This window comes from Tachypleus tridentatus, chromosome 7 (assembly GCF_004210375.1).
Source record: "Tachypleus tridentatus isolate NWPU-2018 chromosome 7, ASM421037v1, whole genome shotgun sequence".
NCBI lineage: Eukaryota > Metazoa > Arthropoda > Merostomata > Xiphosura > Limulidae > Tachypleus > Tachypleus tridentatus.
Genome location: NC_134831.1, coordinates 1,434,247 through 1,446,670, shown reverse-complemented (window position 1 = coordinate 1,446,670; position 12,424 = coordinate 1,434,247). Strand labels below are relative to the sequence as shown.

The 12,424-nt window shown below is 29.8% G+C and overlaps 1 protein-coding gene across 9 annotated transcripts in view; it reads right to left on the bottom strand.

The window, feature by feature from the left end:
- Miro (mitochondrial Rho GTPase) overlaps positions 1-11,556 on the bottom strand; it is a 55,544-nt gene extending 43,988 nt beyond the window's left edge. For 5 of the 9 annotated variants that reach the window (XR_013030395.1, XR_013030396.1, XM_076509910.1 and 2 more), the window contains exons 1-3: positions 11,471-11,555; positions 7,953-8,039; positions 2,063-2,203 (exon numbers count right to left, since the gene is read on the bottom strand). Coding sequence is in view for 7 of the 9 variants with exons in the window: in XM_076509910.1 (XP_076366025.1) it covers positions 2,063-2,203; positions 7,953-8,004 (193 nt within the window). In the remaining 2 variants the exon portion in view is untranslated. Of the gene's footprint in view, positions 1-2,062; positions 2,204-7,952; positions 8,040-11,404 lie in introns of all 9 variants that reach the window. The other 4 variants (XM_076509907.1, XM_076509909.1, XM_076509912.1 and 1 more) reach the window with 2 other exon arrangements.
- Positions 11,557-12,424: the final 868 nt, after the last annotated feature.

The following is a 12,424-nucleotide window of genomic DNA, read 5'->3' as shown; positions in this document are numbered from 1 at the left end:
TGTAAGACATTTTTGTATTATATCATAGAAAAAAAAAAAAAAAAGGCACTTTCTGGTCTTCAACTTGGTTTTACTTCAATACATTCTAGTAAGTACAAGATCACCACCTTAAATAAAAACATGAAAAAGAAACAAAAAACATAATGTCACCTCTCATCCACTAAAAGAAGCAACAAAATTTTAATGTAACTCTCCATATCTGTATGCTTATCTAACATAATTTTAAATAATTCAAATTAACTATAAATGTCAACATTTGACAAGTTGTTCCACAACTTTGAAACTAATAAAAAATGTTTTTTGCTAAAGACACCGATCTTTATATGGATTTGCAAAGATTAACCCTTAAATTCCAGAGTTTGATGTTCGGTTCTATGGTTTGTTTTATTGCATACTAAAATAAATCTATCAAATAAAAGTACTTGAAACTTGAAATAAAATTTTTGAAGATTTTGAAGTTCATGTAAATATGAGAATATTTATATGAATTCTAAGCTATGAAAATCAATAAATTCTGGGTAAAAGGATTTTCTTAATATACATTTTAAAATGCTTTCTTTTATTTTATATTTTAATTACTAACTTTCTGCCATCTTACATTCCTTTTAAAGCTTTACAATAAATTTCTATTTTATACACCTGTAAAGCTTATATCTAATGGTTATCAAAAATACCACATGCAGTTTCACTGTGTTAACAAATCACTGATGTATATTTTGTTAATAAAAATATTTTAACCATTCCAAAATCACAAACAAGTTAAATTTTTTAAATTGTTGATCAGAAATTTATTTAATAAAGTTTTAAGTCTGTTTTACATTCACTTATATATGTTTTCCATTCCTTTGCAGTGATTATTTTACTTATTCAAGCAGTTTCTTTGGTCAACAAATCTTACATAAAAGTGGCCCAATAAACAGCAACCTTGTTGGTATAATAAACTTCATAAGATTCAAGTACAAAATGATCTATTGGAGCCTAATTACTCCTCAATCTGATCTTGTTCTATGAAAATAATTTTTTTCCTATCATATCTGAAACAGCATATAAAGTAATACAGCAAGATGTGCAGTTTTGGAAAAAACAAAACAAAACATGATTACAGCAAAATTTGTTCACATCTTTTCCTCCAATAGCATGTCAACAAGCTAAGCTTTCATCACTTTTTCTGTTCCATTATGTATTTGTCTGCTGAGTTACAAACCACTTGAAGAGACAGAGCTTTCATTACATACAAGTGCTGTACAAGGCTTCAAAAAGTGTTTTCACTGGAATTAACCCAAAATCAGAATGCTTGATCTCTAGTCATGATCAACTGCTTCAGATGTAAAAATAAACATGGCCCCATTAAAAACAGCAGTCACTGAAGAATGGACCCCAATCAGCATCCCAGTGGTTCTAAGCTCTGGACAAAAATGCCATTCCCAAAGTTTTCTATTAGAAGCCAGCATAATTGGTATACTACTTAAAGTTCTTGCAATTTTAATGTCAAGCTTGAAAGATTCAGATCATGCATGCAAAAACTGATTAATGTTGTACAGTGACCCACATAACATACAGTTACAACTCTACAGGCTAGTACTAGGAAATGAATGCTTGCTCAAAGAATTTTGCAATGCTTCTTGCAAATGTTTTTGTGGTCACTGGTATTTCGCCAAACTGACACAAAGAATGAGTCTGAATGAAGGTCATGCAGATTCTTTACAAGTCCTCTGTCTAGTTTTAAGTAACCATTGATATTTGTGTCAGTGAAGCAAAAATAATTTTTTTGTTTTTACTTAACATCAAGTTATAAAAAAAAATGTATATTACAAAACTGAAACGTTTGTATCAGAGTCTATAATAATACAAGTCTGATTATAAATACCAAAAATTATCAGGAAAGTATCATAATAATATTTCCTTACATTCATGTTAATAGTTGAAACTAGTTTTACAGACATACTTATCTTACAAAAAAGATGCCTTTTTGTTATACTGTGGATGAAATTGTTATTAATGGAAGATTTTTGTTAGAATATAATATTGGTCTGTAAATCCTGAAAGAAATGAGAAAACTTACAAGAATAGTCAACAATGTGAGTAGGAACCTTTTCTGGAGTAACATCTGCTGGTATAGTTATCTCCTCTGCTCGAGGAGGAACCTCTTCGGGGAATTCTTCACTCACTAGTGACAGGATTAGAGATGTCTTTCCTACACCAGCTAAATAACAAAATAATAGCTTAGCTGATGTTAATGTTTTAAAAGAAGTTGTTATTTCACATAAAGTAAAACTATGTCTAATTTTACAATTATCTTTTTTTCTTCTTTCAATCCAACTCCCCACCCAAAAAAAAAACAACATACTATTATTAATATTAAACTATTTTCACAAATATTCATGTGTGGTTTAGCAGCTAACAAAATCACATTTTAAATACAGTATAATGTACAAAAAACACATGAAACTGAATTTTCTTACTATTATTTAACAATATCTAAAAGCATCAGTTAACAAACAACAAACATTATTGAAGTTAACATAAAACATTGTCTCAAAGGTTATTTATTATCAAGCAAAAATATACTTTTGGAAAATATTTCTTCTTTATCTCATTTCCATAAAGTTCATTCACAATTATTTTATATATATAATTAACAATGTTTGACATAAGTTATAGGCTATTCATCCTGCAGATTAAACATAGGCAATTTGTCAATTTTAATGTGTACTCATTCAACATATCCTCACACTTTTTTTCTATTGTCATCATAATTCAAAAGTTGTAAAGACAGTACTTTTGCTACCATCTTAAACAAAGCTTTTAATGTTGAGACAAGAAACAACAAATGACAGAACTGATACTATAGTCATAAAATAATTCATTGATGAAATAAAGCATTTCCCTGTCAAAATGTATAGCAAGTGTAAAAAAATCTGATTCATAAATACTAATCAAAACTAGTTTACAATACCAGATGACAAGTAGAGCCATGGTATAACAAATCAACACAAATGTATGACAAGTAAAGCCATGGTACAATGAATCAACACAAATGTATGACAAGTAGAGACATGGTACAATGAATCAACACAAATGTATGACAAGTAGAGCCATGGTACAATGAATCAACACAAATGTATGACAAGTAGAGACATGGTACAATGAATCAACACAAATGTATGACAAGTAAAGCCATGGTACAATGAATCAACACAAATGTATGACAAGTAGAGACATGGTACAATGAATCAACACAAATGTATGACAAGTAGAGCCATTGTACAATGAATCAACACAAATGTATGACAAGTAGAGACATGGTACAATGAATCAACACAAATGTATGACAAGTAAAGCCATTGTACAATGAATCAACACAAATGTATGACAAGTAGAGACATGGTACAATGAATCAACACAAATGTATGACAAGTAGAGACATGGTACAATAAATCAACACAAATGTATGACAAGTAGAGACATGGTACAATGAATCAACACAAATGTATGACAAGTAGAGACATGGTACAATGAATCAACACAAATGTATGACAAGTAGAGACATGGTACAATGAATCAACACAAATGTATGACAAGTAGAGACATTGTACAATGAATCAACACAAATGTATGACAAGTAGAGACATGGTACAATGAATCAACACAAATGTATGACAAGTAGAGACATGGTACAATGAATCAACACAAATGTATGACAAGTAGAGACATGGTACAATGAATCAACACAAATGTATGACAAGTAGAGACATGATACAATGAATCAACACAAATGTATGACAAGTAGAGACATGGTACAATGAATCAACACAAATGTATGACAAGTAGAGACATGGTACAATGAATCAACACAAATGTATGACAAGAAGACATGATACAATGAATCAACACAAACGTATGACAAGTAGCCATGGTACAATGAATCAACACAAATGTATGACAAGTAGAGACATGGTACAATGAATCAACACAAATGTATGACAAGTAGAGACATTGTACAATGAATCAACACAAATGTATGACAAGTAGAGACATGGTACAATGAATCAACACAAATGTATGACAAGTAAAGCCATGGTACAATGAATCAACACAAATGTATGACAAGTAGAGACATGGTACAATGAATCAACACAAATGTATGACAAGTAGAGCCATTGTACAATGAATCAACACAAATGTATGACAAGTAGAGACATGGTACAATGAATCAACACAAATGTATGACAAGTAAAGCCATTGTACAATGAATCAACACAAATGTATGACAAGTAGAGACATGGTACAATGAATCAACACAAATGTATGACAAGTAGAGACATGGTACAATAAATCAACACAAATGTATGACAAGTAGAGACATGGTACAATGAATCAACACAAATGTATGACAAGTAGAGACATGGTACAATGAATCAACACAAATGTATGACAAGTAGAGACATGGTACAATGAATCAACACAAATGTATGACAAGTAAAGCCATTGTACAATGAATCAACACAAATGTATGACAAGTAGAGACATGGTACAATGAATCAACACAAATGTATGACAAGAAGACATGGTACAATGAATCAACACAAACGTATGACAAGTAGCCATGGTACAATGAATCAACACAAATGTATGACAAGTAGCCATGGTACAATGAATCAATACAAATGTGACCAGATTTTATTTTATATTTTTACCATATTTTATGCAGTATACAAGTATTTGCTACAGCCCAAATAAAAAGATCCAATAATGTTTATGGGATAAGGTAAAATGGTTCTCGTTTTGGGATGTACTGTTCTTGCACCTGTTACCCCATACTTTTATCTTCATTAGAATTGAAAGTTATAAAACAGCAATATTAATCAAAACATTTTTATACACCTTATTAGCCTGATTATAAGGAGACATTTTTCACATGGTTTCTAAAAATAATTGTGGTTGCCTTATATTCAAGATCATACTATAAATGGGACAATACAGTATGTATGTAATGTTTACATACACACATACAAATACACGTCTATATACAGATAGATTTTGACTGTATCACATGCACCAAATCCATACTTTTAACTGTTTGCATTTTACTCTCCCTGTACTAAACAGTCACTAACTGACCATTGTCTTACATTTTATTATTTGATTGCAAAGGCATATTGCTAACTAAACTATGTATAGATGTAAGGGAATCCTGTCCTTATACTTTTTAAATATAAATTCCAGTACTTTTCAACAAACACAAAAGTATTTTCTATAAATGTTGTTTTAAATTTAATGATCAAATGAAGTTTATCAATATAATCTAAGTAGTCGATATTATATAATGTGCTTCAGGATGATCCAATCATGTTCTATATTATATAATGTGCTTCAGGATGATCCAATCATGTTCTATATTACCAGATTTTGTGAAAAACACAGAAAACAAAAAAATGACAAAAACAGATTCATCAGACTATATTAACCTTTTGCTATGGGCTCAGTATAATATAAACAAGTTCATCTACACATTTGCACACATTAAATAATTGCACTATAATTTTTGATCCAGTACATACATCTTCACAAAATTTGGTAGACTTTTAAAAAGATTACAAGTATTTTGTATAATTAATGAAATATTTTTACAAAAGATTTATTTGTGAAAATAGAGTCTGTTTTGTTACTAGTCTGAGTGCAAAATGATTTCATGGCATGATTAAGAAAAACTATTCTTTGTACCAAAAATCTGAAGTATTATTTGTGTAATCTCAAAAACCTCCCAAATAAATGTGAAATGTTTATTTTCAGTAAGACTTTATATTTTGTTATTTTCTACACTTTATGGGGGGTCTGGTTACTTGTAACCATCATTAAGAAAAATTGGAAATAATCATAAAATCTGCTAGCATGACTACATATAACACAAAAATACAAATAGTTAGTCTAAGTAGCTTAAGTCTCATAATGTTATATATTCACACATATATATTTATTATATTGACCTTCCAGTCATGGCTAGCTAACAGTATATAACTTACATTGATGCAGTGCATGTGCACTCATGGTCACATATCCAGTAATATAAAACTGACCTTTAGTCTTTCCTGTCTTGGCTGTGTTTTAGTGGGCTAGTATTTATTAATATACAATCACATTTTAATCATTATACAATATATGTATATAGATTATTACCATTTAGAAATAAATTATTAAACTTATTTTTCTTAAAATACAGAACAATAAATCAAGAAGTAAAGCAAACAATTAGTTTTTCTCACTGTAGTCTTTGTATTTGGTTACTGTTGGACATAGGTTGCTAAGTTTTTTTAACATTTTGCACATGGAGAATATGAAAAGTTTTTACATATACAGTTTAATAACCAAAATATTATAAATAACAACACAGATAACATAGAATACCACTATAATTCATTAAATTTAGTACCCAAGATGCATCTAGATTTTTAAAAATATGGAACTTTGAGCAGAGTAAAGACACAAAAGAACATGGTAACTTTTTCAAAGGCTGAGAAAACAACTATGGGGACATTCTAAACTGTTGGTGATGACGAGAAACCCACTTGAAGTAAAAATGCTTCTCAGGATGGTATTAACCAAATAGGTATTAACACTTTTACTAATAAAGCAGAGAACAACGTTTTGACCTACTCAGGTCATCTTCAGAATAATGAAGAGAAACGCTGTTCTCTGCTTTATTAGTAAAAGTGTTAATACCCATATGGTTAATACCATCCTGAGATACATTCTAATCTGTTGATTAGTTATACACATATTATATATTGAAGTAAGTGTGTATGACAGACCAGTTCCAAAAATGGAAAGAGATAAACAAGGCTACTGTGTTTAATTCAGTGGAAAAGGCCACATCTTAACAAAATAGAAAAGAGAATCTTATTTTATATTCTAGCTTGATAAATTTAGTAAATTTGAGTTCCTAATTTCCATGAAACTACATATTAATATTTTAAAATCACAAACATCTTATTTTAAACAGTGCTGCATTCAAAATACCACGTGACCCATTAAAATCTGTATTTGGATGTATTCTTTTAATATTTACTTTTACATTAAAAATTACCACACACAATATTAAAATTTGAATTATAATCAAACTTAATCATAAATTATAAAAATAGTTCAATAAAATTTTTGAATGCAAGTCAACAAATGTAATGACATGACCTTTAACCTTTGACCTGTTGCAAATGGATTAATAGCTGGATCACAGTGAGATAAAGAACACCAAATTATTCAATTTATCAAATTTCTAGTTTAATTTATCCACATTTTGTACTATTCCATATAACTTTCAATAAGTTTTTTTCACTTCCCAGAGATCTTGTTTAAGGAAAAAAGCCAGTGCCAACATTTAACTTGCATTAAAAAAAAAAGGGGCAGTTGGGTTACAGGAAACCAAACATTTTTTAGTCTAATAGCGAACATGCAAACCTAACATGAGAAAAACTTGTTCTGACTTGCTTTGATCGGTTCTTTCCCTTATACTAGATTTAATTAGATAAATAGTTTATAAAATAGCATTTCTGGTTGACAATTTCTGCAGCATAATATAGAGTGTACAAATGTACCTAGTCATGTGATTAAGGTATACAGTAAGTACATTATAAAAGAAAGATCTGGGGCAAAGTGATGTAAAAAATATATATTAAATACATTTCAATATAGGAAAAACACTAACTAAACTTTCACAATAGCTAATACTGTTTATTTCCACAAAAGAAATATAACCTCAACTGTATCTTCCAGGGAAAACACTGAGGTGTCATGAAAAATACAAGTAAACTAATCTAATTATTACCAGACATAGATAAAATACAGTAATTATCTATTTATACAACATCTAAATGTTTGATGAATCTATCATAGGCTTAAATGAACATAACGTAATAAAATTTGTGCACATTAACATATTAAAACTATAAACTTACGTTCACCAACTAAAAGGATCCTTACGTCTCTCCTTCCATTAGAACGACCCATTCTGACTTACACTCTTCTAAAATCAGACTGGAAATCTGAAGCATTGAGTTAAATAATTTAAAATGTGATCAAATACTTTCAAAACTACAAATTTAATGGCATAAACTTATTCATATCTTCAAAAAAGGAAAAACTACATATAATAACATAAAAAATTGTAGTCAAATTCAATTGTTTCATCACCACTTGTATACATATACATCATGAAAAAAACATTAAAATGACCAATAAGGCAAAATAGTTACTAATATTCTGCACTTTTTATCAAAATGCGAAAAAAAGCATAACATACATGTACAAACCTCCAGTTAACATGTGTAACAACTAACCTAGAGATTACACTAAAGTTAATTTTATATGCAGTGTTTTTGAATTATTTGGGTTGATTAACACTGTTTCAGGCAGGGCAGTTTCTCTGTAAAAGTTGTTAGAGCAACATCTAAATAGTATGTTTCTGTCTTGCTAGTAACCTTACGTCAAGTACATGTTGCTACCATGCTACAAAGACAGTTGTCAGTAATTTTTCTGATTTTAGTAATATTTCTCTGTTACTCTTTTTTATTATATAATTTCCTTTCAATAATAAAAAACAACTTATCTTAAAACATTACTAAATGGTGTTGATGTGTCATACATAATGTAAGTCATACAGGTATCCAATAAAGCAAAGCTGGGCAGTTAGTGTAACTGGTTAACTGTCAGGCTCATTAACTGACTTCTTTTGACAAACAGATTATTCTCAATTTATGTAGTTGGTGGTTATCATGAATAATAATACTAATCTATTAAGTTAAACAAACTCAAATTAATTAAAATAATAATGGCAATATTTCAATCATGGATAGCTAATTATCAAATATGGTACTAACTGGAAACTAGTTTATTATTTTTGTGACATTAATCAATTTAACTGTCATTCTGATTTACCAATTATTTTACATAACACTAAATTATGTTAAACATTGTCATTGGCAAGCAATTACCACAAAAGAAATAAGCCCCAAAATTTACCCTTAACAATGAAATGGGTTGGCGATATTGTTTTGTACTCAAATGTGAATATAGTTGTATCCAAAGTAAAATGGTGGGTGAGAACATAATCTAGCACAACTTTCCAAAGGATAAGACATAAGTTTTGAATTCATAAAATTCAAAGAGATTCCAGAAAGGAATTTTCTAATTATAAAAAAACATTTCAAACCCAATGATTTCATGACACTACGATTTAATACACACACAAGGTACACAATATAAAACTAAGATTCTCTCTAATCTATTTGAAATATTTCTTGTTAAATCAAAGTAAAGATGATTTTCAACCAAAAGTGAAGTAATTATACTTGTTATTAAACAATAATATTAAGCCGATTATACTAATTATTACTACTATACATTACTGCTGATGTATTATTACAAGTACAATTATGGTTTGCCAGGTCAGAAGAGACATTCACACCAAAACAGTTGAGAATCATACGTTTTTTATTTCTGTCTGCAGTTTTTACAATACTTTATTTAACAATACGTGAGACTGATTTTAGTCACTGATATCTGTGCATTTTAATTTAGAATTTATCACAGGAAGATATGCAAGTATAATACTTTTTGTCCTTGCCACTAAAATTACAACTATTTTTTCACTATCCTTTCATAAAATACTTGTAATCTTTATACCTATATTTTTCCAAATAATACACTAGGTTTTCATTTCATTGTTAAATGTACAAAAGAATATGATGCACAAGATATTATACACACATTGTGACATTACTAGAAAAATGAATCACTGTAGTATTCCAACATAATCAATACAGTTAGAAATGTTCAAAGGTTTAATGCCATAAAGAAACTACCAATTTACTAATTACTCTCCTCTCAGTATCATTGACATAAACACAAAATATCACAGGCCTAAGAACTAACTTCTACATCACATTACTGATATTAAAGATCCAATATGACTAAACTCCATTCATAAAAATATATTTGCTTCCTTTCTTTCACCCAGCCATCCTAGAATCCAATCAACTGCACTTCTCTAAACATTACTAATCTGATTTTTTTTTTCATAGTTAATATACTGCATGGTACTTTATGGCCTTGTGAAAATCTGAGAACATCAAGTCTATACCCTCTCCATCATTAAAATAACAAGTAACTTCACAAAACATAAGATGAGTAAGAAAACATTTCCCTTTACTTCAATAAATGTTTATTATTTCTTTTAAAAAATTATATTTCATCAAATAATTTTAGAAAGCTTCCTTTATAATGCCCTATAATATTTTAACATTAGAAAGTGGCTGTTTGGCCAATAATTTGAAAAACAACTATTAACATCACCTTTAAAACTTAGAGTAACACACACAACTATTAACATCACCTTTAAAACTTAGAGTAACACACACAACTATTAACATCACCTTTAAAACCAGAAATAACATAAACTCAATACCACCTTTAAAACCAGAAATAACATAAACAACTCAACAACACCTATAAAAACAGAAATAACATAAACAACTCAACAACACCTATAAAACCAGAAATAACATAAACAACTCAATAACACCTTTAAAAACAGAAATAACATCAATAACTTTCAAATCATTAGACAGCTGTCAAATATCTATTGACCTAACATTGGTAAAAACATTATTTGGTTTTGGTGTTTTATTTATTTTTTATACTTTGATCTGTTTGCTTTTTACACAAAGGTTTTTTATTTAATCTACTGATGAAGGTAATTCCAATATTTCCCAAAGTATCTTCAGGGTCAATAATACTGCTAAACATCCTTTCTTGTGAAAACAAACTCAATTTCAAAACTTTACCATATGAAAACAGCAAAATATACTCAGATTTTATTTTAAATTAAAGTGAAAATAATTCTAGATTTTTCTTCAGGATAAAACCTAAAGCCAAATAAAATTACTAAAAAAAAAAAAAAAACATTTGAAAAGTTAATATCTGTAGTGCTAACAGGCTCAGGTTAAGTTCTTTTAAATTTTTTCAGTAAAACTATCAAAAAAAAAAAAAGAGGGTACTCATTCGATTACAAATGTAATCGTTGATACAAATGAAACTGTACTATAGCATACAGTTCATAACACTGTTAGTGCTACCACAGATGGAGTGAACGTACTCAATACGGCATTCACTAACTTGATAAAGTCTAACGTTAACCAGCACTAATTTCATGGCCATATTGAAGATATGCAGAAGATCAGTATTTATTATTTAATACAGTAACTCACTAACTCAGCAACAGATTTTTTACTCAGGCCTACCTAGGAAACAGTTTTGGATTAGTTTATAATATTAAATATAAACAAGTACCACAAAGTGTACTTTTCTGAAAATTTTAAATGAAGAATTGCAATACTGTTTATCTTTTTACCTGACCACCAATGTTCTTTAAATGATATAATATTAGGCACTTTATATAACTTTCAACATAAGTTACCTAGAACATTTGCGATACCGATGTCGTGATCGCATAAACCCCAAAATTTCGACCTCTCACTCGCTCAAATACTAGCGCCCTCTGTTATTATGAAAATGTTTTAAAATCTTTTCTTGATGATGAGAACCCACTTGAAATAAAAAAGTATTGTTTGTTTGTTTTTGGAATTTCGCACAAAGCTACTCGAGGGCTATCTGTGCTAGCCGTCCCTAATTTAGCAGTGTAAGACTAGAGGGAAGGCAGCTAGTCATCACCACCCACCGCCAACTATTGGGCTACTCTTTTACCAACGAATAGTGGGATTGACCGTCACATTATACGCCCCCACAGCTGGGAGGACGAGCATGTTTAGCGCGACGCGGGCGCGAACCCGCGACCCTCGGATTACGAGTCGCACGCCTTACACGCTTGGCCATGCCAGGCCAATATATCTCAGAACGGCTGGTATGGGTATTAACACTTTTACTAATAAAGAGAGAACAACATTTCAATCTTCCAAAGTCATCTTCAAGTTAAGAAAGAGAAGGTTTGAATGTGACCGTTGGTGGACATATGTCTTAGGGACGAGAATATAAACGGGTACCGGATTCTAGGGGGCGTTGCAGGTGGATGTTATATTATTAATTATTACAGGCATAAAGGTGTTCCTTTATATTGGTTTAATTTTGGTTTTAGTTGCTGTATAAGTAAGGCTTCTTTAATTTTGCGTTTGTTTATGTTTGTTTCTTTATTTAGTGTTTGGGCGTTTTTTTTTATAGTTACGTTGTGTTTATTTGATTTGCAGGGTTCAAAAACGTGTGAAGGTGTTTTTTTTTGTGTTCTTTGAATCTAATTTCCATTTTTCTACTTGTCTCTCCAATACATAAGTCGTGACAGTTGTTGCATTTTATTTTATAAATTATGTTGGTGTTGTGTTCGTCAGTGTAGTTTTTACACAGCATGGACTTTAGTTTT